The 27,960-nt window shown below is 39.7% G+C and overlaps 4 protein-coding genes across 4 annotated transcripts; 2 read left to right on the plus strand and 2 right to left on the minus strand.

Annotated features, from left to right (window-relative positions):
* Nucleotides 1–12,431: 12,431 nt before the first annotated feature.
* On the minus strand, nucleotides 12,432–15,782 carry LOC144657891 (uncharacterized). Its single transcript, XM_078518243.1, has 4 exons — nucleotides 15,720–15,782; nucleotides 15,484–15,606; nucleotides 15,040–15,162; nucleotides 12,432–12,506 (listed from the first exon to the last, which is right to left on the minus strand). Exons 1-4 carry the CDS (start codon nucleotides 15,780–15,782, stop codon nucleotides 12,432–12,434), a joined length of 384 nt encoding a protein of 127 aa, XP_078374369.1.
* Nucleotides 15,783–19,315: 3,533 nt separating this feature from the next.
* Nucleotides 19,316–21,682, plus strand: LOC144656896 (uncharacterized). Its single transcript, XM_078517143.1, has 2 exons — nucleotides 19,316–19,894; nucleotides 21,001–21,682. Exons 1-2 carry the CDS (start codon nucleotides 19,395–19,397, stop codon nucleotides 21,284–21,286), a joined length of 786 nt encoding a protein of 261 aa, XP_078373269.1. The 5' UTR covers nucleotides 19,316–19,394; the 3' UTR covers nucleotides 21,287–21,682.
* Nucleotides 19,885–20,444, plus strand: LOC144656897 (52 kDa repressor of the inhibitor of the protein kinase-like). The gene has a single exon (XM_078517144.1). It carries the CDS (start codon nucleotides 20,086–20,088, stop codon nucleotides 20,434–20,436), a length of 351 nt encoding a protein of 116 aa, XP_078373270.1. The 5' UTR covers nucleotides 19,885–20,085; the 3' UTR covers nucleotides 20,437–20,444.
* A 2,051-nt stretch (nucleotides 21,683–23,733) lies between the features above and the next one.
* Nucleotides 23,734–27,504, minus strand: LOC144656719 (uncharacterized). Its single transcript, XM_078516958.1, has 3 exons — nucleotides 27,296–27,504; nucleotides 25,242–25,325; nucleotides 23,734–24,556 (listed from the first exon to the last, which is right to left on the minus strand). The coding sequence occupies exons 1-3, from the start codon at nucleotides 27,358–27,360 to the stop codon at nucleotides 24,349–24,351; spliced, it is 357 nt and encodes a 118-aa protein (XP_078373084.1). The 5' UTR covers nucleotides 27,361–27,504; the 3' UTR covers nucleotides 23,734–24,348.
* Between the last annotated feature and the right edge of the window lie 456 nt (nucleotides 27,505–27,960).

The following is a 27,960-nucleotide window of genomic DNA, read 5'->3' on the forward strand; positions in this document are numbered from 1 at the left end:
GAGATCTATGCACTTGATGGAGATCCCAGGTAAAATTTTCATCACATTTTTTCTTTAATTTACAGAGGGAAACTGTACTGTACACAATAGCATACACTATATATATAAATAACTAACTACACAGACAGAATTCGGCCACAGCAGTGCACTGCTTAATGCTAGAATGGAGGTTAAGCACTTATAGCCTGACCCCAAGTGACCCCACACCTCTGGGTTTATCGAAGCCTGGCCGGAGTGCTCAAGCACATAGAGTAGGGCATAATTTGTATACATTTGGAAATTTTATGTGTTTTTTAAGGGGAAGTTTATGCATGCCTTAACACATCTCAAATAGTTCCATTTCAATATTTTCACAAAACAATACCATCAAAAAAGGAGGTTTAACTTGAATTATTTTACACTGACATTTTATTGATTTGTATTTTTTGGCCAATTTCTTTTCCTCATTTAGAGTGTTTGGACACTTGGTTTTAATTCCATTCCTCAAGGGGAGGAGAAGCCCAAAAGGTCTGGAAGCGCAACAAAGGGCAGAATTAAGATCTGAAGAAGTCTTTAGTCGTGCTTCAAGTGCCCTTGGAGCTCTTGTTGGTCTCGGCTATGAGATCGACCACCTCCTGAAAAAAACAGGCCCTGTAGTTTTGAAGCAGCTGGTGCAGTCATTACCAGAGTTAGATGATCATTGTGCAAAGAACTATGCACTTCCCATATGCCTCACAGAAAAGGTATTGATACAATGATATAAATAGCATGCAAAGTGTCTTGATATATATAAGAAGTGGTAAAAGAATAAGGTAACACATTGTAACTTTATTAATCTGGATCTACTTGCATTGTATACTAATAATTAACAATTATTGTTTATATATACTTATTATTTTTATCACCACATTGTCTTCGATTCTACTTTGTATTTTCTTTTTCTCAATTTCAATTTACATTGACATGCATGCTCACATTGAAAGTGTTGAATAATAGCAGGATTCAATTAATATTGTTTCAGGTCATTGAAATGGCTGAAATAGAGGGTCTGAAACCTAATCTTGCCTTGACCTTTTCAAAAAGAAAGGGTTCAATGCCATTAAGGAGTATCACATGGAAACTATGAACAATACTCCAGATGATTCCACGGATTCTGAGGAGCCACTTCTTGTAACTCTTCTGATGGAATGTGTCCAGAAACACATTATACCAATTAAACAGGTTATTATTATATGTTGTTGGAAATTCATATGTCATGGACATTCATCTGATTCAGCATCAACTGATGCAATCAAATTAATTCATGCTTTCACCCAAGCTACATTTTGTATCTAAGTTACAGTGAGTCATCTTCATTTATGTTCACAAATTATAAGTCAGTGATTTCGTTATATTGTTTGTATGTTCATGACCGCAGTTTTTTTAGAAAGATTCAAAATAATGATGTTTTTCAACAAATACATTTTAGATTAATGTGATTTGTTATCTGACCATTTCAGATGCTGACATGTGTCAACCCCTCGGTATCCTTTAAATTGTTGCCAGATAAGACAGTCCAACACAAAAGAGTGGCAGTAGCCTTAAAGTGGTTACTGCCACTGGTGAAACAGTTTGGTGCCAGTCATCCTCCTGAGGGAAGAATCAGACAAGAGTTGAGGACCATCTCAATTGGAGATGGACGAGGGGACATCAAACAGTTCTTCAACAAGTACCCCGACGGAGAAACAATTACCAGAGGGGCTGGTGGTGTTTCAGTCGCTTTAAGAAGCTGTGTGGTGTTGAAAAATTCAGCCTTTGGCCGAGAAAAACTTAGTCTTTTGGGAAGGTATGCAATCAACTGTATCGATAAAATCATAATAAGAAAAGAACCAGAAATAAAAGTAAAACTGCTGGAGCGATCTGTGGTCATAGCTTAAAATATACAATGGTTTAAACAGATCTAAAAATAAAAAGGGTTACATCGAAATAATGACAGTGCAATAAATGAAATTTTTATACCCATCTGATTTCTTTTTTTGTCTTTTCATGTGCTGAATTAGCATTTAATGTGAAAGCAGGTGAAGGAACGAACAATGGTGTCATTGGTTCAGATGGTGGGTTTATTTAAGCGACTCCTTAAATGAAATCCCCTGTGTTTGGAATTGTTACAGTCACTTTTATTGATTGGTACAGGTATTGTTGTTCCGAACATTTAAATGTCATGGCTAGTAACCCTGCCAATGATACCAGTGGCGTTAATTCAGATGGTGAGTGCTACATTCATTTTAGTGTACTAAAATCATTAACTAAATATGCCCCTAAAAATATTGAGTGATGTCACTTTCTTCATGTAGTCCTGTGTGTCCAAATATGTTACACTCCATTCTATAACAAACCAATATGACTTCTGTGATCATTTCATGTTTAAATCTAGAATGTTAACTTTTTTGTTGTTATCTAGGCTCCTCTGTTGGAAATCGTGGAGACCTGACTGCAAACAGTCCATCGTTCCTAAGCGCAACTCCACAAGCTAGTATATATATTTCACTGCTACTGCTGGACACACATTCATTTATTTCACATATACTTGGGCCGAGTATCATGTCCACCATAAAGGGATTACCCATATATAACGACCGCTCTCATGTGGCTTTGATAGCTCAGTGGTAGAGCATTGCACTGGCAACGCAAAGGTCGTGGGTTCGACTCCCGCTCAGAGCCTGAAAATTTTTTTTCAGGTCTTCAGTAGTGTAAGGCCGCATTTGCATTTATCATATATATATTTCACTGCTACTGCTGGACACACATTCATTTATTTCACATATACTTGGGCCGAGTATCATGTCCACCATAAAGGGATTACCCATATATAACGACCGCTCTCATGTGGCTTTGATAGCTCAGTGGTAGAGCATTGCACTGGCAACGCAAAGGTCGTGGGTTCGACTCCCGCTCAGAGCCTGAAAATTTTTTTTCAGGTCTTCAGTAGTGTAAGGCCGCATTTGCATTTATCATATATATATTTCACTGCTACTGCTGGACACACATTCATTTATTTCACATATACTTGGGCCGAGTATCATGTCCACCATAAAGGGATTACCCATATATAACGACCGCTCTCATGTGGCTTTGATAGCTCAGTGGTAGAGCATTGCACTGGCAACGCAAAGGTCGTGGGTTCGACTCCCGCTCAGAGCCTGAAAATTTTTTTTTCAGGTCTTCAGTAGTGTAAGGCCGCATTTGCATTTATCATATATATATTTCACTGCTACTGCTGGACACACATTCATTTATTTCACATATACTTGGGCCGAGTATCATGTCCACCATAAAGGGATTACCCATATATAACGACCGCTCTCATGTGGCTTTGATAGCTCAGTGGTAGAGCATTGCACTGGCAACGCAAAGGTCGTGGGTTCGACTCCCGCTCAGAGCCTGAAAATTTTTTTTCAGGTCTTCAGTAGTGTAAGGCCGCATTTGCATTTATCATATATATATTTCACTGCTACTGCTGGACACACATTCATTTATTTCACATATACTTGGGCCGAGTATCATGTCCACCATAAAGGGATTACCCATATATAACGACCGCTCTCATGTGGCTTTGATAGCTCAGTGGTAGAGCATTGCACTGGCAACGCAAAGGTCGTGGGTTCGACTCCCGCTCAGAGCCTGAAAATTTTTTTTCAGGTCTTCAGTAGTGTAAGGCCGCATTTGCATTTATCATATATATATTTCACTGCTACTGCTGGACACACATTCATTTATTTCACATATACTTGGGCCGAGTATCATGTCCACCATAAAGGGATTACCCATATATAACGACCGCTCTCATGTGGCTTTGATAGCTCAGTGGTAGAGCATTGCACTGGCAACGCAAAGGTCGTGGGTTCGACTCCCGCTCAGAGCCTGAAAATTTTTTTTCAGGTCTTCAGTAGTGTAAGGCCGCATTTGCATTTATCATATATATATTTCACTGCTACTGCTGGACACACATTCATTTATTTCACATATACTTGGGCCGAGTATCATGTCCACCATAAAGGGATTACCCATATATAACGACCGCTCTCATGTGGCTTTGATAGCTCAGTGGTAGAGCATTGCACTGGCAACGCAAAGGTCGTGGGTTCGACTCCCGCTCAGAGCCTGAAAATTTTTTTTCAGGTCTTCAGTAGTGTAAGGCCGCATTTGCATTTATCATATATATATTTCACTGCTACTGCTGGACACACATTCATTTATTTCACATATACTTGGGCCGAGTATCATGTCCACCATAAAGGGATTACCCATATATAACGACCGCTCTCATGTGGCTTTGATAGCTCAGTGGTAGAGCATTGCACTGGCAACGCAAAGGTCGTGGGTTCGACTCCCGCTCAGAGCCTGAAAATTTTTTTTTCAGGTCTTCAGTAGTGTAAGGCCGCATTTGCATTTATCATATATATATTTCACTGCTACTGCTGGACACACATTCATTTATTTCACATATACTTGGGCCGAGTATCATGTCCACCATAAAGGGATTACCCATATATAACGACCGCTCTCATGTGGCTTTGATAGCTCAGTGGTAGAGCATTGCACTGGCAACGCAAAGGTCGTGGGTTCGACTCCCGCTCAGAGCCTGAAAATTTTTTTTTCAGGTCTTCAGTAGTGTAAGGCCGCATTTGCATTTATCATATATATATTTCACTGCTACTGCTGGACACACATTCATTTATTTCACATATACTTGGGCCGAGTATCATGTCCACCATAAAGGGATTACCCATATATAACGACCGCTCTCATGTGGCTTTGATAGCTCAGTGGTAGAGCATTGCACTGGCAACGCAAAGGTCGTGGGTTCGACTCCCGCTCAGAGCCTGAAAATTTTTTTTCAGGTCTTCAGTAGTGTAAGGCCGCATTTGCATTTATCATATATATATTTCACTGCTACTGCTGGACACACATTCATTTATTTCACATATACTTGGGCCGAGTATCATGTCCACCATAAAGGGATTACCCATATATAACGACCGCTCTCATGTGGCTTTGATAGCTCAGTGGTAGAGCATTGCACTGGCAACGCAAAGGTCGTGGGTTCGACTCCCGCTCAGAGCCTGAAAATTTTTTTTTCAGGTCTTCAGTAGTGTAAGGCCGCATTTGCATTTATCATATATATATTTCACTGCTACTGCTGGACACACATTCATTTATTTCACATATACTTGGGCCGAGTATCATGTCCACCATAAAGGGATTACCCATATATAACGACCGCTCTCATGTGGCTTTGATAGCTCAGTGGTAGAGCATTGCACTGGCAACGCAAAGGTCGTGGGTTCGACTCCCGCTCAGAGCCTGAAAATTTTTTTTTCAGGTCTTCAGTAGTGTAAGGCCGCATTTGCATTTATCATATATATATTTCACTGCTACTGCTGGACACACATTCATTGATAATAAGTCATATCCCTAAAAATTGGGTTCACACTGATATTATGTTTCACCACAGTAATGGTAATCTCAACTTCCATCAGTTCATTTATCTCCTAAGTTGAGCTCATTCATCCAGAAGTTCATTGCATTCATCTTGAAGTTCAAGTTCAACAACAAACACTTTTTACATAAGACCTTTAAGAAAAAGGAGGGTAAGCTCAGAAGAAATGTCACAATGTCCAGTCAGAGATCAAACAATGTCCAGTCAAATATACTGGTAGTCTGCTGTAAATAATAAAGATGGTAGTCTGCTGTTGTTGATCATGACTAAATTGCACTTTACTTAGGTCTCCCATCTAGGAGCTAGTTTACAGTGCATAAATAGACATTGTCGATCCTTTAGAGATGCAACACTATTAGATCTACTACAAGTTAGACAGACCTCATTTAGGTTTTTAGCTGCGAGTGCCTGGAACAAACTGCCAAGAGAGATTCGCGAGCTCACAACACTTGCACAAAACATTCACTCATCTAATAAACATGGATAGACTAGTGTTAATCACACTTGTACAACTTAAATTTTTGTATAGAATTCATACTTTTTAGATTTGTAATTGTAAATTTTACGCTTGTAATTTTTTATACTGGTCACCGATTAATACCAGTCAAACGAAAAATACCAAAATTACAGTCAGGAGTTGACATTAATACTCTTTATAAATTCTGACGCTGACTTATTTGAGCGTAAACAACGCTCATAATGTACTCAAGACGTTTCGACCGAGAATCTTCGGTCTTCTTCGGTTGTTATCATGGCATAAACCAGAATGCGGGAAATGAACACATAGACATCCCTGATGTATATAAGTCACTTACATAATGTTCATAGTCTCGCGCAGCGTTCGCGTGTATTTGTATTAGTCACTCGCACACGCGTACAATGTGAAACCGTTAAAAAGCCGTTTTTTATGCCATGATAACAACCGAAGAAGACCGAAGATTCTCGGTCGAAACGTCTTGAGTACATTATGAGCGTTGTTTACGCTCAAATAAGTCAGCGTCAGAATTTATAAAGAGTATTAATACCAGTCAATCTATATCTTTGATCTGAATGATTTTGTGCCTCGGTTGCCCGGCTTTTTTCAATTTTGCAACAACAGACTTTCTGGTTGAATGATTTGAAATTCGCTTTCCATCATAGTTCAGAGTTTGTGCCAGGGTCTTCATAATGCTGCCAAGTTTGTGTTCGCCCATCCTGGACTTGGCGTACCATATGTCGGTTTTTGGACGCTGAATTATTGCCAAGTACACAGGGCTGTCACTAAGGGCCGGGGGCCGGGGATTTTCCCCGGCTACAACGAGTTTGAGCCCCGGCTACTTTGATACAAAACCAAAACACGGAAAGTGAAAAATACATCAAATAACAGAATTGTGAATAAAAAACAAATCAATAGTTTATTAATTCAAATTATTTGTCACCTTTTAAAGAGAGCGATTGACATTTCATGTGAGGCTGTGATTGAAAACACGTAAATATTAAACAATGTCATCTTCCTTTGAAAGCGCGTGAGTTTACGTTTACGTTTTCATTCGGATTCTCTTGTTGTCAGAGATTCCCGCTCCGCGTGAAAATGTCATTGAAAAAACAGAGGGTAAAAGTGGATAAACGAATAAAACTCTATCCCTTCTTATCTTCTGGCTGTGCTTTAAGGTAAGATTATGTTTAACTGAAAAAAAAAAACAGTTTGGGCTTCAGCATTTCACTTTCGAATCGACAAGTGACCTGGATGCTGCATGAAGGACATTGAACAAGACGCATGTGGCCCAGTAATAGTCACAATAGTGTTCATAGTTGAACTATGAACACTTTCCACACAAATAAAATCGGCGATCAGTTAACTGTACACTTGCAACATTATGTGTGTTCTCCTCTTGCCTGTTTTACAATAATGCTGTTTAATCAGCAACATGTCAATAAACACAGATCAGTCCTATAGGGCTCGTATGCGTTATTACACGTACTTTGTATGACAAAACATTGGCTTGTCTGAGTATTCCACATAAGTGCAGAAAGTTTTGTTGTGTGAATTTCTCAAAGCAAAGGTTTTGGTTCAAGAAAAAAAACAAACAAAAACAAACCAGTTTGACGTTCCCAACACGTTCCCGACGCCATGTTACGAGTTACTTTTTCTCATTCCCAGTTTCTCAACTTATCTTTTCTGTCACGCCATTAGTCACAAGTCAGGCCGTTTCAAATCCCATAATAAACGATAAATTTCGAAAACTTGTCAAATTCTTGTCGAATGGTGTCGAGAAAGAGAAAGTTGTAAGTTATCATGGCGTAAAAATTGCATAAAAACAAATTCGTATTAGGAACAACTTTTGTTGTTTCCTAAGCCCTTCCCCCCCCCCCCTCAACAACCTACAACAGAAAAATCTTTTTCCCCGGCTACATTTTTCATTTCCCCACCTACTTGAAAAATAAGTGACAGCCCTGAGTACAATGGCCCAGAGGTTCGCATCTCTAACGGGCGCCTTCTGAGAAACTCTTCGAAGAGTCTGACTGGATCTCTTGGACCGCCATCTGTTGCCCACATCTCTTGAGGTGTTTTTCGGTGTTTCACTGTCAGGCCACCAGTTCAAGTCTTCGTTGGGTTCTCGTTAAATCGCACGCATTTCGCCATTTCTCTTCCCTCAATCTGGATCCACGTACTTCAAAGTCTTGGACGTAAGCGTCGTAATGGTCTTGGCGGCCTCGAAACCCGAAGTGCTCGGACAAGTTCTTGTAGTTAGCATTTGTCAAAGCCACTCCATTGTGGTCGCCAAGTAGGCCACTGGACCAGAATGATTCTTCTTCGGCCGAGTTGTACGGCTGGGCTCGGTTTTTCGCTTGCCATAACCGTTCATCCGTAGCTGTTCGGCTTTGGTGTCCAATACAGCCCTGGAAGTTGAAAACTCACGGCTATTTATCAGGCTGTAATGATATTTTCGACCGGATAGATATCGTTCCAAGGCCGCTTGCATCACCTTGAGGGAGTCTGGGTCGTACTCGGAGCCGTCTTGTTTACGAACTTCGAGATGGAGGACCTCGTCCAAAGTCGTGGGCGCCATTGTTTCCATGCTGCAATTTATGTTTCTTGACACTGCCCAGGAGGACCAAACTTTCATCCAGGTTGTAGTACTTCTGTTTGTGTTTTATTTTCTGCCTCTTGGAGTGTTTCTTTAACCCTTTAAGGCCTAAGAGTGCAAATTTGCACTCCTTTTTGGCAGCTCTGAAATCCGAAGAGTGCAAATCCGCACTCTTTTAATTACCATCTTTCAGCCAATCAAAAACATTGTTATTGTCTTTTAATGGATACCAAGCACTATCAGCCAATCAGATGAAGCGTTAGATTGAGTCTTGGTAGGGCCACATGGAATGGGTTTCATACAAAATATGTGGGAAATCTGCCTTCGGTTATGTCGGTCTATATTTTCTTTGCGTAATGGCGGCTGTACGTGATTCGAACTCTGATGAATCGGACTTTCAAGACGAAGGAGAAAACGATAGTGGCAGTGAAAGCGACATTTCTGTCTCTACTGTAAATACAGAAGATCTATCAGATCTAGAATTCTCAGAAGATGAAGACGGAGATGTTGAAGTGGGATGGAGTCGCGATCCAGCGCCGGTAAACACAACCCCTTTTACATCAAGAACAGGAGCTGTTAGTAGAATTCCAGAAGACGGACCTGCAAAGGACTTTTTTGACCTTTTTGTCTCTGATGAAGTGTTTGAAGCCTTCGTGGAAGAAACAAATCGCTACGCTAGACAGTGTATTGCCCATAAACCGGACCAAAGGTGGCGAGAAACTAACGTGGAAGAAATGAAAGCATACTTCGGGCTCAACATTCTGTTTGGGATCAAAAAGCTTCCCGACACTGACTTGTATTGGTCCAAGGATCCAGCCCTTGGTGTTCCCTATGTGCAGAAAGTAATGCCTAGAGATAGATTTGACAAATTAACACAATATCTCCACATCAATGAGAATGAAAAGGCTGCTCCACGCGGACACCGTGACCACGACAAGCTATTCAAAATCCGTCCTTTGTTCGAAGCTGTCAACAGAAAGTTCCTTGAAGAATATCAACCGTCCCAAAACGTCTCAGTCGATGAAGCAATGATTGCTTTCAAAGGACAATTAGCAATGAAGCAATATCTTCCTATGAAACCTGTGAAAAGGGGAATTAAAGTGTGGATGTGTGCTGATGCGTCGAATGGTTTTGTTTGTAATATGCAAGTCTACACCGGAAAGAAAGATGGCGGCGCAGCTGAACATGGACTCGGTTACCGTGTTGTTCGAGATTTAACACGACCTTTTATCAACAAAAACCATCCTGTTTTTGCTGACAATTTCTTTACATCCATTCCATTAGCTTGTGATTTGTTAAGAGACAACACTTATTTCTGTGGAACTGTTCGTTACAATCGGCGTGGCTTCCCTTCGAGTTTAAATCCAACACGAGCGGACGTGAAGGCACTACGAAAAGGAGAATCTAAATTCTGCCGCCGCGGGAACTTAGTCGCTTCTGTTTGGAAGGACACAAAGTTAGTTCACTTTCTCAGCACACAATCAAATCCTGTTGGAGATCACACTGTGAATAGAAAGCAAAAGGACGGAACAATCGTTCAAATTCCTACAGTTCCCGTTGTTGTTGATTACAACAAGAACATGGGTGGAGTGGATTTGAGTGATCAACAACGCCAATACTATGCTGTGGGCAGAAAGTCTCGCAAGTGGTGGCGCTACCTTCTGTGGTTCTTCATTGATGTGAGCATAGTAAATGCTCACATTCTAGAGTGTCAGGCGGACAATCATCGTTCAAGAACCCAGTTGAAATTTAGACTTGAGTTGTCGAAGATGCTCATCGGTGATTTTTCATGTCGTTCACTAACAGTTTCAGAAGGAAGAATTACATGTGGACATTGGCCTGTGGCTACAACACGAGGGCGATGCAAACGCTGTCTGAAACGAAAGAGCACTAAGTTTTGTCAAATTTCATGTATGGCTTGTAACAAGAGAGTATGCTTGGATTGTTTTGCCAATCACACTGATGATGATTTGTCATAAATATGGCGCGAATTTCAAAAGTTCATGATCGAACATTTTGGCTTACATTTTCAGAAAATGGTCTGTATGGGAACATGTGCTTGCAAAGATGTAAATACAGTTAATTGTTTGTTCTGTTTTTGCTTTTTTGTGTCCAGTAGGACTAGAACATTGATGTGAATAGAACTTTGTTTGTGCTATGAATGACACACAGATATGGGAATAACCAGTCTGAGACATTATTCTTAAAACAAGTTTATTTTAATCATTTTGCTCTGTATATTTGATAGTATAAATTATATCATTAAATAGTTTTATCATTTGGCAACAACTTTTGTTTGTATCATTTTGCTGTATGGTGCTTTGCTTTTGCTGTAAAGAGCTTTTTCTGAACCTACCTGAAATTACTCCTAAAATGCCTGTAAGCCCTTAGGGAAGAGGGGTCATATTTCTGATTGGGCCTGCAGGCCTTAAAGGGTTAATCTGCTCGTTTGAAGTCACTGGAAACCTGGAGTCGTCTGGTAAGTGAAAGTTGTTTGTTTCCATTGTTTCATTGTTTTCTGCGAGGACATTCGCTCGCTCGCTCAACTTGTCTTTACATTGTTAACCTCGGCAACACTTTCGTTTTCTTTAGTTTCAAGGCTTTCTAAATTTATAGTGTTTAACAGGTTGTCAAAATCAAAAGAAAACAGATCTGAATAAAAGTCATTTGTCCAGTTAATGTTGTCCATTTTGTTTTCAAGCTGCTCACTCAGGATTTTTGCCTTGATTTTGATTGGCTAGCATGGGTTGGGTAGTTTAATTTCATTGGCTAGTAACAGCTGCTGCTAAATTTTCATTGGCAGTTCAACTGTCCGATTTGACCTGTCCGATTACAAGAAGCTTGTAATCGGACAGGTCAAATCGGACAGTTATGGTGCTGCAATAGTCAAATTAAGCAACAAATAAAGGCTACTGAGAACCAATTAGATTCAAGCATTTTGTTATTGACACAATTATTATTATTATTATTATTATTATTACTTACTTAGTTTTTTATTTTACAGAAGGAACTTCAATAGCAGTATGTGATTATAAGCCTGTAAACGAAATAGTTGTGGTAAACCTATGAAGCATTGTAGTGTTGATCCCAATTCCAATTTTGGAAAAGGGATTTGCAATGCAGGAATATTAGTTTTTTTAATGCATGTCTCCAAACCACGTCTCCAAACCCTATTTGAATAGAGGGGAATTGGAAAGGGTCTACTAAGAGTGTATGAATGTTAATTTTTGCTGTATATATAAACTTAATAGTATAAAAAAACAAATTTTACCTTGTGAAAACAAGTTTTTTAAAGAAAAATTTTTTGTAGAACTTATTTCAGTTACTTATTTAAATATTATTAAAAAGTTGTACATGGGGTAATATACACCAAATTTACATGGCTACTACTGGGAATCATTATTATTAAAACTTGGATCTTTTTTTATTACCTTAAAGCATCCACTTCAAATGGTGAAATCAGTAAGTTAAGATTTGTGGCTTTATCTTTTAACTATTAAAAGATATCCATTTCTTAAAATAGCTAGTGAAAATAACAATTTCTTTAGGGTTTTATTGTCCTCACAGAATTGTATTTCTTTCTGTGACTGGAAAATCAAAATACCAGCAGATATCAGGGAAGGGACCACAAAGAAAGCAGAGCAGTTACCAACCCAACTGAGTGGTGCCTGTCTAGAATACTGCAGATGCGATGTGCCCTACTGCAGATGCGATGTGATATTTTACTTTTTAAAATTATGAAGACTTAAAGAGGCCTTTTTATATTAATCATATTTTATTTATTTTTTTAAACTCAAAGTAAATTGTAATTTATTTAATTAATATTTTACTTTTTAACATTGTCAAGCGCCCTTGAACGTATGGAAAGGGCGCTATACAAATTATTATTATTATTATTATTATTATTATTGGATCGCTGTATCCTCGCAGCTCCAAGTTTGCAGACATTGCCTTAGCATTCCCTGTTTCCAATGCATGGCCTGAAAGGGGTGCAAGCAATATAAAGTCAATAAAGTCAAGGTTACAAAGTCGCTTAAAGAATGACCTGATTAATTCCCTTCTACAAATATCCATCAATGGTCCCGACCTCTTCTCAACAGAGAATGATGACATCATCAAAAGGGCAATAAAACTATGGATGAAGGCAAAGAAAGAAAAGAAGTTTGCCTCCAAGACAAGTAGTGCAGCAGTAACACCACTTGCAGGACAAAATGAAAAGGCAATGAAATTACCCAAGCAGATGCTGGTAAACAAACAGAAGAGGCATCAGATCAACTTCAGGATATAGAGCAAAACAAGTGGCAGCAAAATTGTTTGGCTTAGATGAAGGTGACGAATTTGACGGTGCCGCAGATGACAGTGGATGGGAGGATGACGATGATGACTTATTATATTGACATCTGTCAGAAGACAGATGTCAGCAAGTAATTTGAAGGTTATTTACACAGATCATTCAGGCCATAATCTTGTATACCATGTTCTATGATCATGCACTGATTCATAAAAAAGTCAGAACATGTTGTTGTTATTGAATATTAAATTTGACACTTACTAGTAATTGTGAAGGATGTAAGTAATACTAGGATGTAATAGGGTATACATGTACCGGTAAGTAATAGTTTGTGACTTAAACATAACAGTCTATTGTTTTTCATCTTATTTTAGTGTTTAAAAAATGCATGTGCTTGTTTAGGCTTCAAAATATACAACAGTGAACTGTCAATTATACAAGAACAGTAAGTGTTATTTTCCACTGACTGAGTGAAACGAAATAAGTGGAAAACACACCGCTGGGACCTGGGAAAGGGTCATGTGACCTTTGGCGGGCAGTTTTTGTTGCATCTGCCAATACTGACCTTTTTGTACTTTCTGTCGGATTAATCTGGTTTTTTATCGCGAAGTCCAGGGTTTTTCCAATCTCCAATATCATGACAAAGGAGAGTAGACGTTTAAAGACTAGCTCACGAGCTGTACAATAAAAGCCCAGCTGGATGATCTCATAGTCGATTGCAACACGGGAGTTCGGCCGAGTCATTGTGGGAGAAGGAGCAAACGCTGGCGGCAGCAGAGGATCCCCCTTCTTGGGTGAAAGAATTACTAAAACAGCAGGAGTATGGGAAAGAATTGAAGAGACTCAAGAGCGAACAAGTCTGCTAAACGTTCAAAGCATGAGAAGCCAGGTGACAAGGAGCCAGAGTTCAAGTTCGACGGAAACAAAAAGCAATATGGGCTTAACAAAGATGTTCTGGGCAAGACCAGCACAGCAATGGATACTAGCGATGACGAAGAAAGAAAGAATTTGCTCCTAGAAGGTGAGGCTTTCAAATGGAAAAACGTTTTATTATTTCAGCATCTAGTCCTGCCGAAGTCCAGCCTGGGGGTCCAGGCAGGATGTTCATCAAGATCCTCTTGGTTTGGGGTTTACTGTTTTAAAATATTTTAACTAGTCCATTCATCCCAAGCAGCGCTCAGAGCGCTGTTGATTGCATCTTCTGTATGGCATTCTCGCGTAGGTGAAAGTTCAACTCGATCCTACAGTATATATGCTCCGACATTGTAACCCTCCTGAACGCTTCCATCTTTTTGCTTCATATTTATGGCCTTGAGGGTTGCACACTGCTACTTTGGCCGCAACTTCCTGTTCTAATTTTGAACCGCACTGAAGTATCAACAGTGTTCTTGTTCTTTTAGTACAAGCTTGCGATATTTGCATTACATATCACCGATTGAATGCCTCAATATATCCATAAAACAACATCGTGTCCATGTTTTACTTGTAGAAATTGACAAAAATAACTTTCGATAAAAATTAATAGCAATCAATAACAATCGATATACCAATGGAAATCGATATCAATCGAACTCACAACTTTTTTCCTTTATCAATTCAATTGATATTGATTGCTATTGATTATCAGTTATCGATTGACTATGCCTGGAACTATTCACCGAAGTGGAAGTAAATAGTGGTGGATACCACTTTACTGGCACTAAGGTGAATAATTGTTTTTATAGTATTTATCACACAAGCTGAATAAAATAGGGGCCAGAAAAATAACTTTCGGTAGCCGAAGCAAAACGTGCGGTCATTTTGTTTCTCTCCGGCTGCTCGAAAGTAAATAGTACTTTGCTGATCACCCCCAGTTAGTCTAGTTGAGACAGTCCTTCGAACGCTCATCGACTGTCGTGAAAAATTTGAAGTCGACGAGAGCGCACGAGAGTCGATGAGAGTGCATGAGAGTTTCATGCCAAACGAGAGTGAGAGTTTGAACTCTCATCGACTCATCCTCGTTTGGCCCGGGCTTAACACAAACATCAACACTTCCGATGCATAATTTTCAGATTCGAAGCCGCGCGTAAAATTCGCGAGTAAATCCGTTCCACCATTTTTCGCGCGCGTAAGTCTTATACAGCAACACAACAGCCTTTCTGCGTATACACAAGGCTAAAAAATACCGGCAATAGCTTTGTTACTCTACACGAATAAATAAATAAATTTTAAACATTTCATACCCATGCACACTGCACTTCAGTGAAACACACGAGCTGAGGAATGTGAAGTGACGACACCTTGGCGGCCAACCGTTCCAGCGGCCATTGATCCAGCGTGTTTGTCAAAACAGCTGAAAAACACGGCTGAAAACAAAAGCACAATGTCACACTGAGCTTGAAGAAGATGCTCTTAGTTTTGTTTGGCTGCAACGTTACCACATAAGCTAAATTGAATGTCTTGGTGGTGGTGTTTTGAGCGCCAACATCACTTCTGAAATTTGATCTCGTGGTCGAAGGTGCGAGCGCTGCACGCTCGTAAATGCCGAATTTCTTTGCTTCAGCTGAGAATTTACACTCTTTTTAATTTCTGGGTCTTTCCCTGTACACAACTTATTCCGTGGGAGTTAACTATACAGACAATTGGCTCTTAAAACACTTTAAAACCTCCAAAACTCACACACCTACCTTGCAAACGACCATCCAGCGACAGTGAAATCGAAGCATGTGGAAGTTTTCAGACTTGAGTGACGCTGTCAGCTGTCCGATGAGTCCGATCAAATCACAACAAGGCAGCAGACAGAGAGGAGACTGGGAAAAGAAAGGTAACGCACTAAACTTGTCACGATAGACAATGTAACGCTGTTTTTCTTCCCTCTTTTTTCTTTTGTTTTATTTTTCTTAACGTTTTTCAAAAATCTTACAAAAAGACTAATTGTTAGCAAAAGAAATAACTGCATGTCGAAGTTTCCTTCGAGCCACCTCATGGTATCTGTTTATTATTCTATGAACCTTTGCCTCTTTTCCAAGTAAGAACAAGAAACTTAATCAGTTTTGTAACCGTGCGGTTAATGTTTGACCACCTCTTTTAGTTCTTTGGCTAGAGAGGCACGGCACCGCACAGTAAATCAAAGTGGCTACGAGCCACTAAACTCGAAAAAAATAAATTAGGAAACAAAGAGGAAACTTTTACAAAGATTTGCCACACTGCAGTTAAATCCACTCTCGACACATAACACCCAAAACATTTTAGGTTTTTAAAAATTGTTGATGAGAGCACTCGGAAAATAAATTAGGAAACAAAGAGGAAACTTTTACAAAGATTTGCCGCACTGCAGTTAAATCCACTCTCGACACATAACACCCAAAACATTTGAGGTTTTTAAAAATTGTTGATGAGAGCACTCGGAAAATAAATAAGGAGACAAAGAGGAAACTTTTACAAAGATTTGCCACACTGCAGTTAAATCCACTCTCGACACATAACACCCAAAACATTTAAGGTTTTTAAAGGTAAAAGCCTGTTCCGGCAAGTTTGTGGCCAAATATGGAACTTTTTTTTATTATAACGAACACAGAAATGCTTTGTTATCACTTTCGCTTTTATCCCGTTCCGAGAATATAATTTATCACGCGCAATGCGTGACGTGTCAAATGTCACGTTGAATTGTTTGGTCGTCTGAGACGCAGCAAGTTGCGTTCGGGCAACAAGTTTTTAGGAAAATTAAAGGCCCGGTTGCCAGAAAAAAATCTGCCGGACAATCCAGGAGAAAATTGAAGTGCCAGAAATTAATTTTATAAATTTGAGAAACGAAAAAAACCTCCAAATAGCCCTCTTCTGATCGATGAATTGAAATCCACGACACTAAATCCATTTTCGTGTTGTCTTATAACCCAGACCTAACTTAGGGCCTGTTTACATGATTCCGGAATGACTTTCATTCCGGAACGAAACTCATTCCGGAATGAAGTTCGTTCTGCATTTACATGACAGAGTCGACCGGTTCAATCAAAGGCATTTTCACGTGCGCGCCTTTCGCGCGAGATCAAAACAAAGTGGCGCATGTTTCGCGCGAGATCAAAACAAGATGGCGCATGTTTCGCGCAAACATGTTTTTGTGCCCATTAATGGCCGTATCTGTAATTTCAACGAGTAATTTGACCATAGAGCTGCTTCTTTGGGCTAAACAGTAAATGCTATTACGTTTTTTCGCTCTGAATTCAAACTGTGGAGTCCGTATGTAGTTTCATGAGTTGCGATTTCATCTCGGAACGAAATTCGTTCTGCGTTTACATGATACCAGAATGAAATGTCATTCCGGAACGAAACTTTCATTCCGGAATGAAAACCGGAATGAACTCATTCCGGAATGACTTGACTTTCGTCTCGGTATCATGTAAACAGATACAAAGAAATGTATGGGGATGGAATGAACTCGTTCCGGAATGAAAGTCATTCCGGAATCATGTAAACAGGCCCTTAATTACGCATGCAAATTTGTATGCCTTCGAAATTTTCGATATCTGGAAGCTTTGGAATGCATTTCTTGCTTCTTCTTGAATGAAATTAAATTCTAAGCAAAGTTTAATTCAAGTTTCTTTCATATTTCAATCTTAAGTTCGGGAATATTGACTTTTTTAAGTGAAGAGATTTACGCATCTGTCTGGGAATTATTTGTTTATTTATAGCTGCCCGAGAAAAAACCGCCGGACAATCCAGGAAAAAATTGAAGTGTAGGACATTAATTTCATAAATTTGAGAAACTAAAAAACCTCCAAATAGCCCTCTTCTGATCGATGAAATCCACGACACCAAATCTGTTTGTGACATTTTTCGAACAGCTTCCGAGCGAATTACGAAATATCAAAAGCGCATTTAATTTAAAAATCATACGTCCTGTGAGTTTTTTACAAACTTCAAAATCCAATATAGTAGAAGGTGGGTGGCTTACTTTTTTGGCCCAGACCATGAAGCGTTCATTCCGAATAGTTCGTGTAGTGCAGACTGTAGTGCATTCTTGCTCCGCCTGATCGATACCTCGTCGTCCAAACACATCTTGATGGCCGTGATAAATACATCGCCACTTTTAAGACTTTAAAACCCATTTGTTCACTTGAGCATTCTTGAGCACATTTTCTGATCGTTTGTGAGGTCTTCAAAAGTGTATTTTGAACAAAGGTGTAGCGAAAGGAACAAAATTTTAGCGTCGGACTCCACACGACAGACGCCATTTCAGCTCCTGTTGTAAACATGTACTGCCGCCTTTGTTCCAACCCTCTCCCCCACATATATCAACAAGAGACAATGGCCCGACTTTGTGGACAAATCAAAACCTAGCAGGGGAGACAGGGGTAAACATGTTTAATTCACTTTTAATGCGGATTTAATGCATAACATTAATTGTTTAACGGGAATGGAGTGACATCCAAACCCCCACTATACCTCATGATACCATGAGGTAAAAAGTAGCAAAGATTTACGCTTTAGTTGCAAATGTTTGAAGCGACAGGACGGCTGTTTTAAAACTGTAACGTTCGTGTGTTATGTACCTAGAGTTATTTACATGTAGGACAAGGTAAAGATGCAAAGCAATTAGCTACGACCACCGTCTTTCTCGTTGGATTTATAGCCGTGAAGTCTATCCTGACACAAGTGTACGCTGAAAGACAATCGTTATTTTGCGTGAGGCCGGCATGGTCGGGATTCTTCAGGCTATCACAGGCTACGTTTCTGCACTTCTTTTCCAGTGAGAAGAAAAACATAATAGATTTGCATTGTGCAGTCAAAAATGCTACGAAGTAAAGAGAAAATAAAAGTAAAAAGCAAATTGATCCTGACAGCACGGAAGCAAAGTTTTTCCACTATTTTTTAATACTGATCCTGGCCTACCCTATATAAATAAATGAATAAACTGCACTGGGCTGCGAACAAAATGCTGCTAGTGTACGCAGGATCTATGAAAGCCGACCTATCAGCCAACAAATGAAAAACATGAAACGTGAAACTGCAAGGCTGAACGAACTGCGTAGAAAACTTAATGCGGCAGAGACATGATAGAGACCAATCCAAAAGTCAACTGTAGACAGTACGTAACTGTATGCATAACTGTAGACTCTACCCTATATAGTTCCAGTGCGTCTCGTCAACTCAGTTTGAGAGCTAGAGAGAAAAACACTTAGCGCTATTTCTCCCCCAAACTATACTGTTCAGCGAATTAAAGCACAGGCACTATTATTTCAGTCCATTTTTGTTCTGTTTTTTTTTTTTGTTTCTTTGTTCGTTGTTGTTTTTTTTGGAAAAATTCACTTTCTCTCCAGCCATCGTTCCGCATTACGGGGGAGCTTCCCTTTTTCCTCTAGGAACAGACCCCTCTTTGTATAAGAGACAGGCTACAAAGAGTTATTTCCGCGACTGTTAGGCAAGTAGTCTCCTTCGCCCGCACAGCCGTTTGGGGGATGTCACGCAACGCTGTCTTTGGGGGAGGGTTGCGTGACATCCCACTGACGGGCTTTATAGGGAAGCCACTGCCATTGGGCCGGTATTTCTGTACGACACCCAGCATCCTTTAATTTGAAAGAGTCATCATAACGCTTAAGTCATGGCTGCGGAGTGCTATCAGGAAAGTTCCCTTAGTGTACAAATGGAAAGCGGTAAACTGTTCATACGAACGGACGTGATACCACAACCTGGAGACGCCATCTTGGATTTAGGCTGTGGTACCGGTGAGCTATCTGCGTACATTGCTGAGCTCGTAGGACCGAAGGGATATGTTGTTGGCGTCGATCCTGACATGAATCGACTTCAATTGGCTCGAGAAGCTCATAATGGGGTGAAAAACCTCTCTTTTGCCAAAGGGAATTCAGATAACTTCGAAGGTATGGGCTCTGAAAAGTACGACATAATTTTCCTGAATCATGTGTTTCACTGGATTCCAAACAAGCACCAGGCGCTGAAAAACATATTCAGCAGTTTAAAAACAGGCGGAAAAATTGCCATGCAATACGCGGACGCCTTGTCTCCCTTTGAAGAGAGCGTGATGGACGAGTTAAACCCTGAGACTAAAGAACAAATTACGATGACCTTTCACGGTATTGGGCAGTGGCGTAGCCAGGGGAGGGTTCCAGGGGTTCCGGAACCCCCCCTTCGGGATATCGCAATAGCTAATTCAAGAGAAAAAATATTATTAGAACCCCCCTTTAATTCCGCCAGATTAGAAAAATGAAATTTTTGAGAAAATAAAATGAAATCTATAAAGTATCACCTTGTGTTTACAATTACAAAATTTCAACATGGCTACCACCACAGCGAGAAAAGCAGACATCGAGCCCTCTATGCCACGCGTTGTTGGTCGGCAACAGCACCGAAGCAATGTTGAAGCAGAATCACCCAAGGAGTACTACAAAAGAGCGCTTACAATTCCTCTGCTAGATCACCTTATCTCTGAGATGGATTTATACTTCGACCCAAACAATGATGCTGTGATGTCTTCCCTCCTGTACGTACTACCAGCCTTGCTTGTTTCTCAAAAAGGAAACCCTGTGCAAGCTGCCATCCAGTACTATGCAGATGATCTACCATCACCCCAAGTTGCAGATGTGGAGCTTGCCTGTTGGCGGCGAAAGTGGCTAAGTGCGGATTAAGACCTACCAAAAAGTGCAGTTCAGGCCTTGGCAGAATGTGACAGCGATTTTTATCCAAATGTGCACAAGTTGCTGCGCATCTTGTGTACGTTGCCAATTACTTCTGCAGAATGTGAGCGATCGTTCAGCACATTGCGCAGACTAAAGACATACCTGCGGGTTACAATGACCAGCGAGCGAGAGTCAGGACTTGCTCTTATGAACATACATTACAACAGACAAATTGACATTAGTGCAACAGTCGACATTTTTGCACGGAAGCATCCACGGCGCCTACTTCTGGCTGATATACTAGCTGACTAGTGAGTGACGGTACGCCGGGAGTGAATGGTACGCCGGAAAAATTACCTGATACGCGGGATTTTGAGCTTCCCTTCTAAGAAATACTAGCTTCAATTGACGCTAAAATTGCTAAAAATTTATGCTTAGAATCAAGGAGATGCCATTTCTGGGGACCGCAAATTTCGGACCCCTCTAGAGGAGGGGCGCCTCCGGCGCTCAGTTTTACCTTCACAATTACAATTCACATTTGGAACCCCCCTATACAAAAATCCTGGCTACGAGGGTAGATGTGGATCGCTTGTGCGTGACAGTCGGATTTGACGTCTTAAAAAGCTACTACAGCAATGACGACACGCTTGTATTTCAAAGTCTTGAGGATCTTCTGAAGTGGTTTTGGTCATCTTCACACGGAGTGTTTGATCTACAACTTGTAACACAAGAAAGAATACAACGGTTTTTAAGTAGGGTTGGAAATCCACCCTTCGACTTCTCAGCGGGTTCTGTTGATAGTAGGCTAGTTGCTGTGAAACCAAAAGACTATGTCAATGCCATGAATAAACCGCTCTGAACATTGGTAATTTTAATCAATTGATCAAAACCCTGAAGCTGGTAATATAAACTTACCACTTTCTAAAGGGGTTACTGTGTTTTATTTGTTTGTCCTGGTTACAAAGGAATATGTGAGTATAAATTTTAAATCAATATGGATTTTTCGATTTCATATTTGACAGATGGTTCGTCGTTCGCAGATTTCCGAGAAAAATGCGGATATAACTTAAAATCTACCCGATCATATTAAAGTTGTGGCAGGCTGGTATTATGCCTTGAAATTCCCGATCATGAAGGTTTCAAGTTAATATGCGACCTTTCGATCAAGTCTTCTATCAAAAACAACAGTCCGAGCAGTTTTTATATTCGAGGACTGTACTAAATTAAATGCAACAACACGCCACGGCAAGAAATACATTACTGCCTTTCCCTCTTGTATTAAATTTGATGGAATATCATACTGAATATAAAAATCTAATAATATAACAATAAAAATGATATACTATAAACAGAAATCGACTTGCTACGGTGCTGCTTTGTTATAAAGAGCAATGAATAGCGTCTAGCTTTCAAGAACGTTATTCAAAAGGGATGAAAGTACGCAAACCATCCACAAATGTTGTTGTACGTGATTTACTCACATGTTGTGCGGTCTTTTGCTCTTGCGGGTGTTTTTACTGAACAGGTTTACTTTACAAAACGGACTGCAGCAGTTTCCCATCTTGACGAATTTGATGTTCAGGATATGCAGTAGTGTAGCAGCTCTTGTAAGCTTCTAATGAAGCGTTCAAGCGTGGTTCTCCTCACTCCACAAACTTATAAATGCATTACGGAAAGACTATGGCGGAAATAAATATGTAAATCATCAGGACCCAAACTAAATCAGAGGCCGGAGGCCAGTTCATCATCGAAACCTTCAGACCTCCCCCCTCAGTGGTCGCGTCGGAAAGAACACAACCACTGCCAGTTAGGCAGACATGATGAGGGATTAGAGGCCCAGAGTTTCTATGCTGCTCGGGAGGCATATATCCCCTTATGTTCGGAATACATGTTTCTTTGATTACCATTATAAACTAGACGTATTAACAAACCCTGCCAATGGTCTCCATTCTCCTGGTGACCACGTGACACACTCTGGGAGATGTCAGGGGCATGCATGTTTTTTTCCCGACAATTTTACAGATTCACGTTATTATAAAAGCCCTCTACACTTTTAGGTTATCTTTAACAAATTTGATAGATCTAAAAACAAGCAGCAGATTTCATTTTTTTCTAATTCCGGATTTTTCTAAACATTAAGATAGTAAATGTTTTTAGACAAGTATGATACAGACTTTGCAAGGCAGGCCTTTACGGTTCTGTTGGCTACAAGTAGTATAAGTAGTATATTATACAAATATTAAATATATATAGTTATCACTTACCAAGAGCATATTGGCCCAACTTTTTGTTTTTAATTTTTTTCACTGGGATTACGGCAATGTCGATATCTTACATGGTAACAGCCCCACTGGCCTCCCCCCCAATCAATGTTGCTATGAATTGGCGAACACTAAAATGAACTGTAATCTTTCGTTAATTGTCTCAACAGTTTTGACCGGGGTTGAAGGTCTTGACAGTACGGATCGAGGACAGATATTCACCTATAAATGACTGAAAAAGATTTGTATGGATGTTAAAGGAAAGTTGAAAGGATAAGGGGATTCTGAACGAGATTCTGAACGTGGAGCCAACGGGTGTTTCGGTCGTAAAAAAAGAATGTCCTAACGTTGTTGAACAAACCAATTAAAAATTACGAGAGGGTCTTTCATGCGAATCAAGTTTAATTGTTAGATTGCATCAGTGCGGGATCTTTCGGGACAATACCCGGTCCAATACTTAGAAAATATTTGACCGGCAATGGAGCAATCTGATTGGCTGATTTTAGTAACTGGCCCTCTTAGCTGTCTTAAGGCCATGTTACACGGCGCCATTTTTCCTGCAACTTGCAACGCAACAAACGTTGCGTTGCAAGTTGCAGGAAAAAAATTGCACGTGTATCATCCCATTTTCGCAACCTGCAATGCAACAAATTGTAACGTTGCAAGTTGCAGAAAAAGTTGAACTATCCTCTACTTTTCGCAACGTTGCGAGAAAAGTTGCTGCGTGTAACGTATCAAGCGCAACCTGCAACGCGTTTGTGTTGTAATCAGCCAATGATAGCACTTAGAGCCAATCGTTACCGCTGAGATTTTAACTATTCAGCGGGTGCATTGCAAGTTACAAACCAAAAATTGCGCTGGTGTGACACCTCCTCTGCAACTTGCAATGTTTTTGTAGTCGTCGTCGTAGCGTTGCAAGTTGCAGGAAAAACTGTTTCGTGTAACATGGCCTTTAGTCGTAATAAAGTTCCATTCTGGTAGTGGATTATTATTTGTTGTGACAATTGCTAAGTGTCTGCACTGGAGGAACAAAAAAGCTCAGGAACTCGATGTAAACTGTTTATTATATACGTGTTCAAAGCAACATCCTAACCTAACGGATCCTTACATAATTATGGTGTCTTAAAATTGGCATCTAAAAACGGCATCCACTTTACTACCCACCACAGTCAAAAACATGGTTTCAAAATCACAGCAAACATCCTTCTATCAATTTATTTACATTTATACTCTCCTTGCGTTACGAGCTTTGCCGCTAAAATACAGTACTTGGGTTCCATATGGTTTGAGAACTAGTTCAGTCAACGTTCAATTCCCTCTATCAGACGCGCCTGTAGGGTTCATGGTATTTGTATTCAACTTTGCAAAGTCTTGGCTGTTTTTGTTAAAACAACTACCTTAATTAGATGCAAAAGCGTTTCATAGAAGAAACTGATTATTGGCAGAGACCCTTATGGATTTCTGGTATCGGTGACACATTCCTTAATATTTGACTACAAAACTGTTTATTTTCTTTGCTAATGTTTTTGAACGGACTCTGTACAATAGAAGTACTTTTTTGATAAGCAGAGCAGCAACTATTAAACAAAAACTTAAAACCACAAGGGTATAGTAACCGAGCAACTTTTTCCAGAACTTCACGAGTTGAAATTATGATCTGCTAGTACAAGAAACGATCCCAGTGGCTTTTCTGTTGCTCGCGAGGAGTATCCGTGATCATGCCTTGGTTTGTACGCCCCTCTTGGGCATTATTTACAATCGCTTTGAGCTCTTCAAGGACCCTGTCATCTCTAGAATAATAGTTAAATTCCGTTCGCTGATACTTGACATTCAATTTAAGAGGAGGCGGATATTTCACATCGTAGCACCTGCAAAAGATCCGAAGAAAGTCTTATAGAAGAATTGTCACTGAATTTTATCGTGAGACAATACACACTGTTCTGTACCCTTTCAGGCAGGAATACCCAAGTATCATGTCAGTTTACAATCCCGGCAGAAAGTGAACAATACATAAGCAGCAAACTTCTTGTCACTCATGTTATGATACGTTTAATGCCATTATCTTGACTATGTAACGCTTTTGGACTCTGATAACGATATGAGGCAATTTCAAAATAGGCAATTTAAACACGTACTCTGTACAAAACAAGCAAGCTGATTTTACACTAGAGACGGACAAATCGTCTAAGACGGATAAGTCGTCTCAGTGTGTAAACGGGACGAACACATCTGATCGCTAGCTTTTTTTGATGCGAGTGGATTAAACCATAGAATGACTGATTAATTGATTGAAGAGTTTGAAGAATGACACATTGCATGAATCGGGTATTTCCGGCGCGCAAAATGTTAGTGCGAGGGCCGGCGACAACAACTATGTAAATTATCTTTGCGGGAAAATCGCGGACAATCCAGGCTGGGAAAGATAGGCCCATCTTGCCCGCTTGGGTACTCAATCCCAACATAGGGTTTAGCTCATCTTGGCAGCTCTCGCGGAGTCACCCGAGTCAGGAAAAGCTGAAAACTGATTTAAATGAGGACTAATCATACACCTACTCTGTGCAATAAATTCCTTGGCCACGGTGACGATCAACGTCGCGGAAACATTCGCAACATTTCCCTGTCTTTAAACTATAGCATCTGACGATAAAGAAAAACAAAAAATTTAAATATTTACATTGTTGCTAATAGAACTTTTAGTCATATTCGACCTAATTCCTGTATGGAATTTGCATACCACATAAGTGTTTATGTATAAATAAAGCACTAATCATTCAGAACATAACATTATATACATGTACAGTATTGCCTTATCCAAACATATTAATTTTTTACCAAAAGTAAACATTTATAATCAATTTTGAAACTAAGAACCTGTTTCCACATTTTAGGCTTAATAGGTTCTTATAAAGAGGGGGTCTAATTTGCAAATTTTAACCTTACAGGTTCTTACTCGCGGGTTTTTACTGTATATGGTTTTACTTATAATCCCATTTTAAAAACTCACTCTCACTTTATTTTGGCGGGAATTAATTTTAAGTGGTAGTCGAGTGCTTGCATTAAAATGTAGCGTGATTTGACAGCCGTAAAATTTGTCAACGCCTCCACGAGATCTTTTTCAAACTTTTCCTATTGGCTTTTTTAACTAACAAGAAACTTAATTACTTACGAACGAAATTACTCTTCTGAGCTAGGCTGAAATTAAACTTAATATTATAGCTTATCTTTGTGAAATATTTCAACTAAAGTTGTCCGACGTTTCGATGTAAACTGTTGATTATACGATATATATGTGAACACCCAAATAACCGATGTGAGGCAGATGCTCCTATATTAAATCTGTTTAAAATAAACTATTAACGCATAGAGAGAAGAGGCCATGTCGTGGATGACTTACATTAAAATTTGCTTGGGTTACTTTAGCGCAAATGCAAATGCAAATATTGAAAGCGCAAATGCAATTATTGAAGAACGTTGGCACTGCAGCTTTGCAATCCAAAATCGTCCTAAATTTGGTAGATTAGCCGTTAAAACTCTCATTGCTGCCTTGTTGATCATTTATCCTTACCTGGCTTAATACCATTTTAGGCCGGGGTCAGAGATTTTTACCAGCGAAATGGCCAGTTCAAATTACTAATGCATCTGTTGCATCGAGTGTCCGGTTCTTAGAAATTAATTAACATGTAGAAGTTTGCTTTTCGTACACTTGGTGCATTGGCCTATATAGCCTGTGTGTGTGGCCGCACTACAAAATGATATTAAAGTACCCTTACAAAGACTGATGCTGCCGGAGCAAAGACTATTCTAGTTTCTAGTATCAATAGTTCGACGTTCACGATGCGTAAAATTTGATCGGCAGAAATATTAATGATGAAGGCAGGTAAAAATAGCACATTACTGACTGAGGTATTAAAGCCTTTTTGAATTGTAACTGAGTAAACAAAACAGCAAGACTATGAAATTCTCGGAAATGTTGCACAACTCAAGGAAATATAAGCTGGAAATTGTTTTCAATAAATCTTTCCCCTTGTATATTCCCTGCTACATGTAAGAAAGACTTGCAAGGCTAGAACAAAACATCTTCAAACTGAAGTAAAACAAACGTTTCCGCTAGAATCCAAGTGTTGAGCGAGGGTCAGGCTAACTTGACCATTTCGGAGAAATTTAACGCCGTTGTTTTTTAACTTTGTGTAAATTCGATTTCGTTCTTAGCAACTGACATAAGCACATGAAGCTCCATCTCGATCTGAGAATTCAGCAGAAAAAATGACGGTCAGCAGAGGGGTTGCGAATGGGTGTTTCGTGTACCTGCGGTACCCTATTTAACAGCGTAAGAAATATCCGATTTCGATTGCGAAACTTTCACGAGTCTCGAACGCCATTCAAAAATACAGTCGAGTTCCGAATTGAGTTTTCGCATCCTGACTTTCAGCCAAGTTACATTTATGGGGTTGACACTTCCAGGGGTCTTTTCTTTCGGAAATTCCCCGCTGGTGAGTAAACCACTCCACGTAACGGCTTCTTTCTAAAGCACTAGTTGCGTCGGTCAGGTCAAAGGACAACAAATCTAATGGACATAAGAAGTGAGAAGCATTCGGCGATATACAAACCTGTTGCAGTACTTTCCGCTTTTAACACTCACTTTACAGTCACGATTACTGCATTTGTTTCCCATGTTACCTTTTATCTTTAGATTCCGCTCCAAATTTTACTCTCTCCTTTTAGCGGAATACCTTGTTGGCTGGTGTTTGTCTTAGAACTGGGTCGGTTTGGTGATCTGAATACTATATTTGCGTCACGTTACGTCACGTTTAAAATATGAGAGAAGATGTTTTCGTCTCCAAGGCTACCCGTATTTCATTCTTGTCCTCAGAGCTGCTCGTTTTTCAGATGTCGTTTTTGTTTTTGATTCCATAGTCGAGGTAGGTTACGAATGAAAATATCGACCTCCTGCCCGTTCCCCACGAAGAACGGAAAAGCCCTGTGAACGAAGTTTGAAAAAATATTAGCAAAAAACAGTTACAAGAAGAGAGGATGAAACGTACAGATTAGACCGAGAATAAAGTTTGAGGGCTTATTTGTAGTTTTTTTTAGAATATGATATTTCCAGAGGCAACTACAGTAAAAACCCGCGTATAAGAACCTGTTAGGCTAAAATTTCATTTTTAAGCACCCTTCACATAAGAACCATTTTAGGCTAAAATTCTAAAACAGGTTCTTATTTTCAAAAAAGAAAAAATAATCTTCTCAAAAATATAGAATTAAAAAATCTTTT

This window comes from Oculina patagonica, chromosome 6, assembly GCF_052425735.1.
Source record: "Oculina patagonica isolate OP01 chromosome 6, crgOcupat, whole genome shotgun sequence".
In the NCBI taxonomy this organism is placed as follows: Eukaryota; Metazoa; Cnidaria; class Anthozoa; order Scleractinia; family Oculinidae; genus Oculina; species Oculina patagonica.

Bases quoted from the DNA above. Each gene is read 5' to 3' on its own strand.
- LOC144656896 (XM_078517143.1), top strand. From the start codon at position 19,395: ATGGCTGCGGAGTGCTATCAGGAAAGTTCCCTTAGTGTACAAATGGAA. The intron at 19,895-21,000 runs GTGGCGTAGCCA...CCTGGCTACGAG, and splicing joins ACCTTTCACGGTATTGGGCA to GGTAGATGTGGATCGCTTGT.
- LOC144656719 (XM_078516958.1), bottom strand. From the start codon at position 27,360: ATGGGAAACAAATGCAGTAATCGTGACTGTAAAGTGAGTGTTAAAAGC. The intron at 25,326-27,295 runs GTTTGTATATCG...CTTTATCGTCAG, and splicing joins AGCGGAAAGTACTGCAACAG to ATGCTATAGTTTAAAGACAG. The intron at 24,557-25,241 runs GTAGGTGTATGA...GATCTTTTGCAG, and splicing joins CAAGGAATTTATTGCACAGA to GTGCTACGATGTGAAATATC.
- LOC144656897 (XM_078517144.1), top strand. From the start codon at position 20,086: ATGGCTACCACCACAGCGAGAAAAGCAGACATCGAGCCCTCTATGCCA.
- LOC144657891 (XM_078518243.1), bottom strand. From the start codon at position 15,782: ATGAGGTGGCTCGAAGGAAACTTCGACATGCAGTTATTTCTTTTGCTA. The intron at 15,163-15,483 runs GTAGGTGTGTGA...TTTTGTTTTCAG, and splicing joins GCTGGATGGTCGTTTGCAAG to CCGTGTTTTTCAGCTGTTTT. The intron at 12,507-15,039 runs GTATGAAATGTT...CACCCCTTTCAG, and splicing joins CTGAAGTGCAGTGTGCATGG to GCCATGCATTGGAAACAGGG.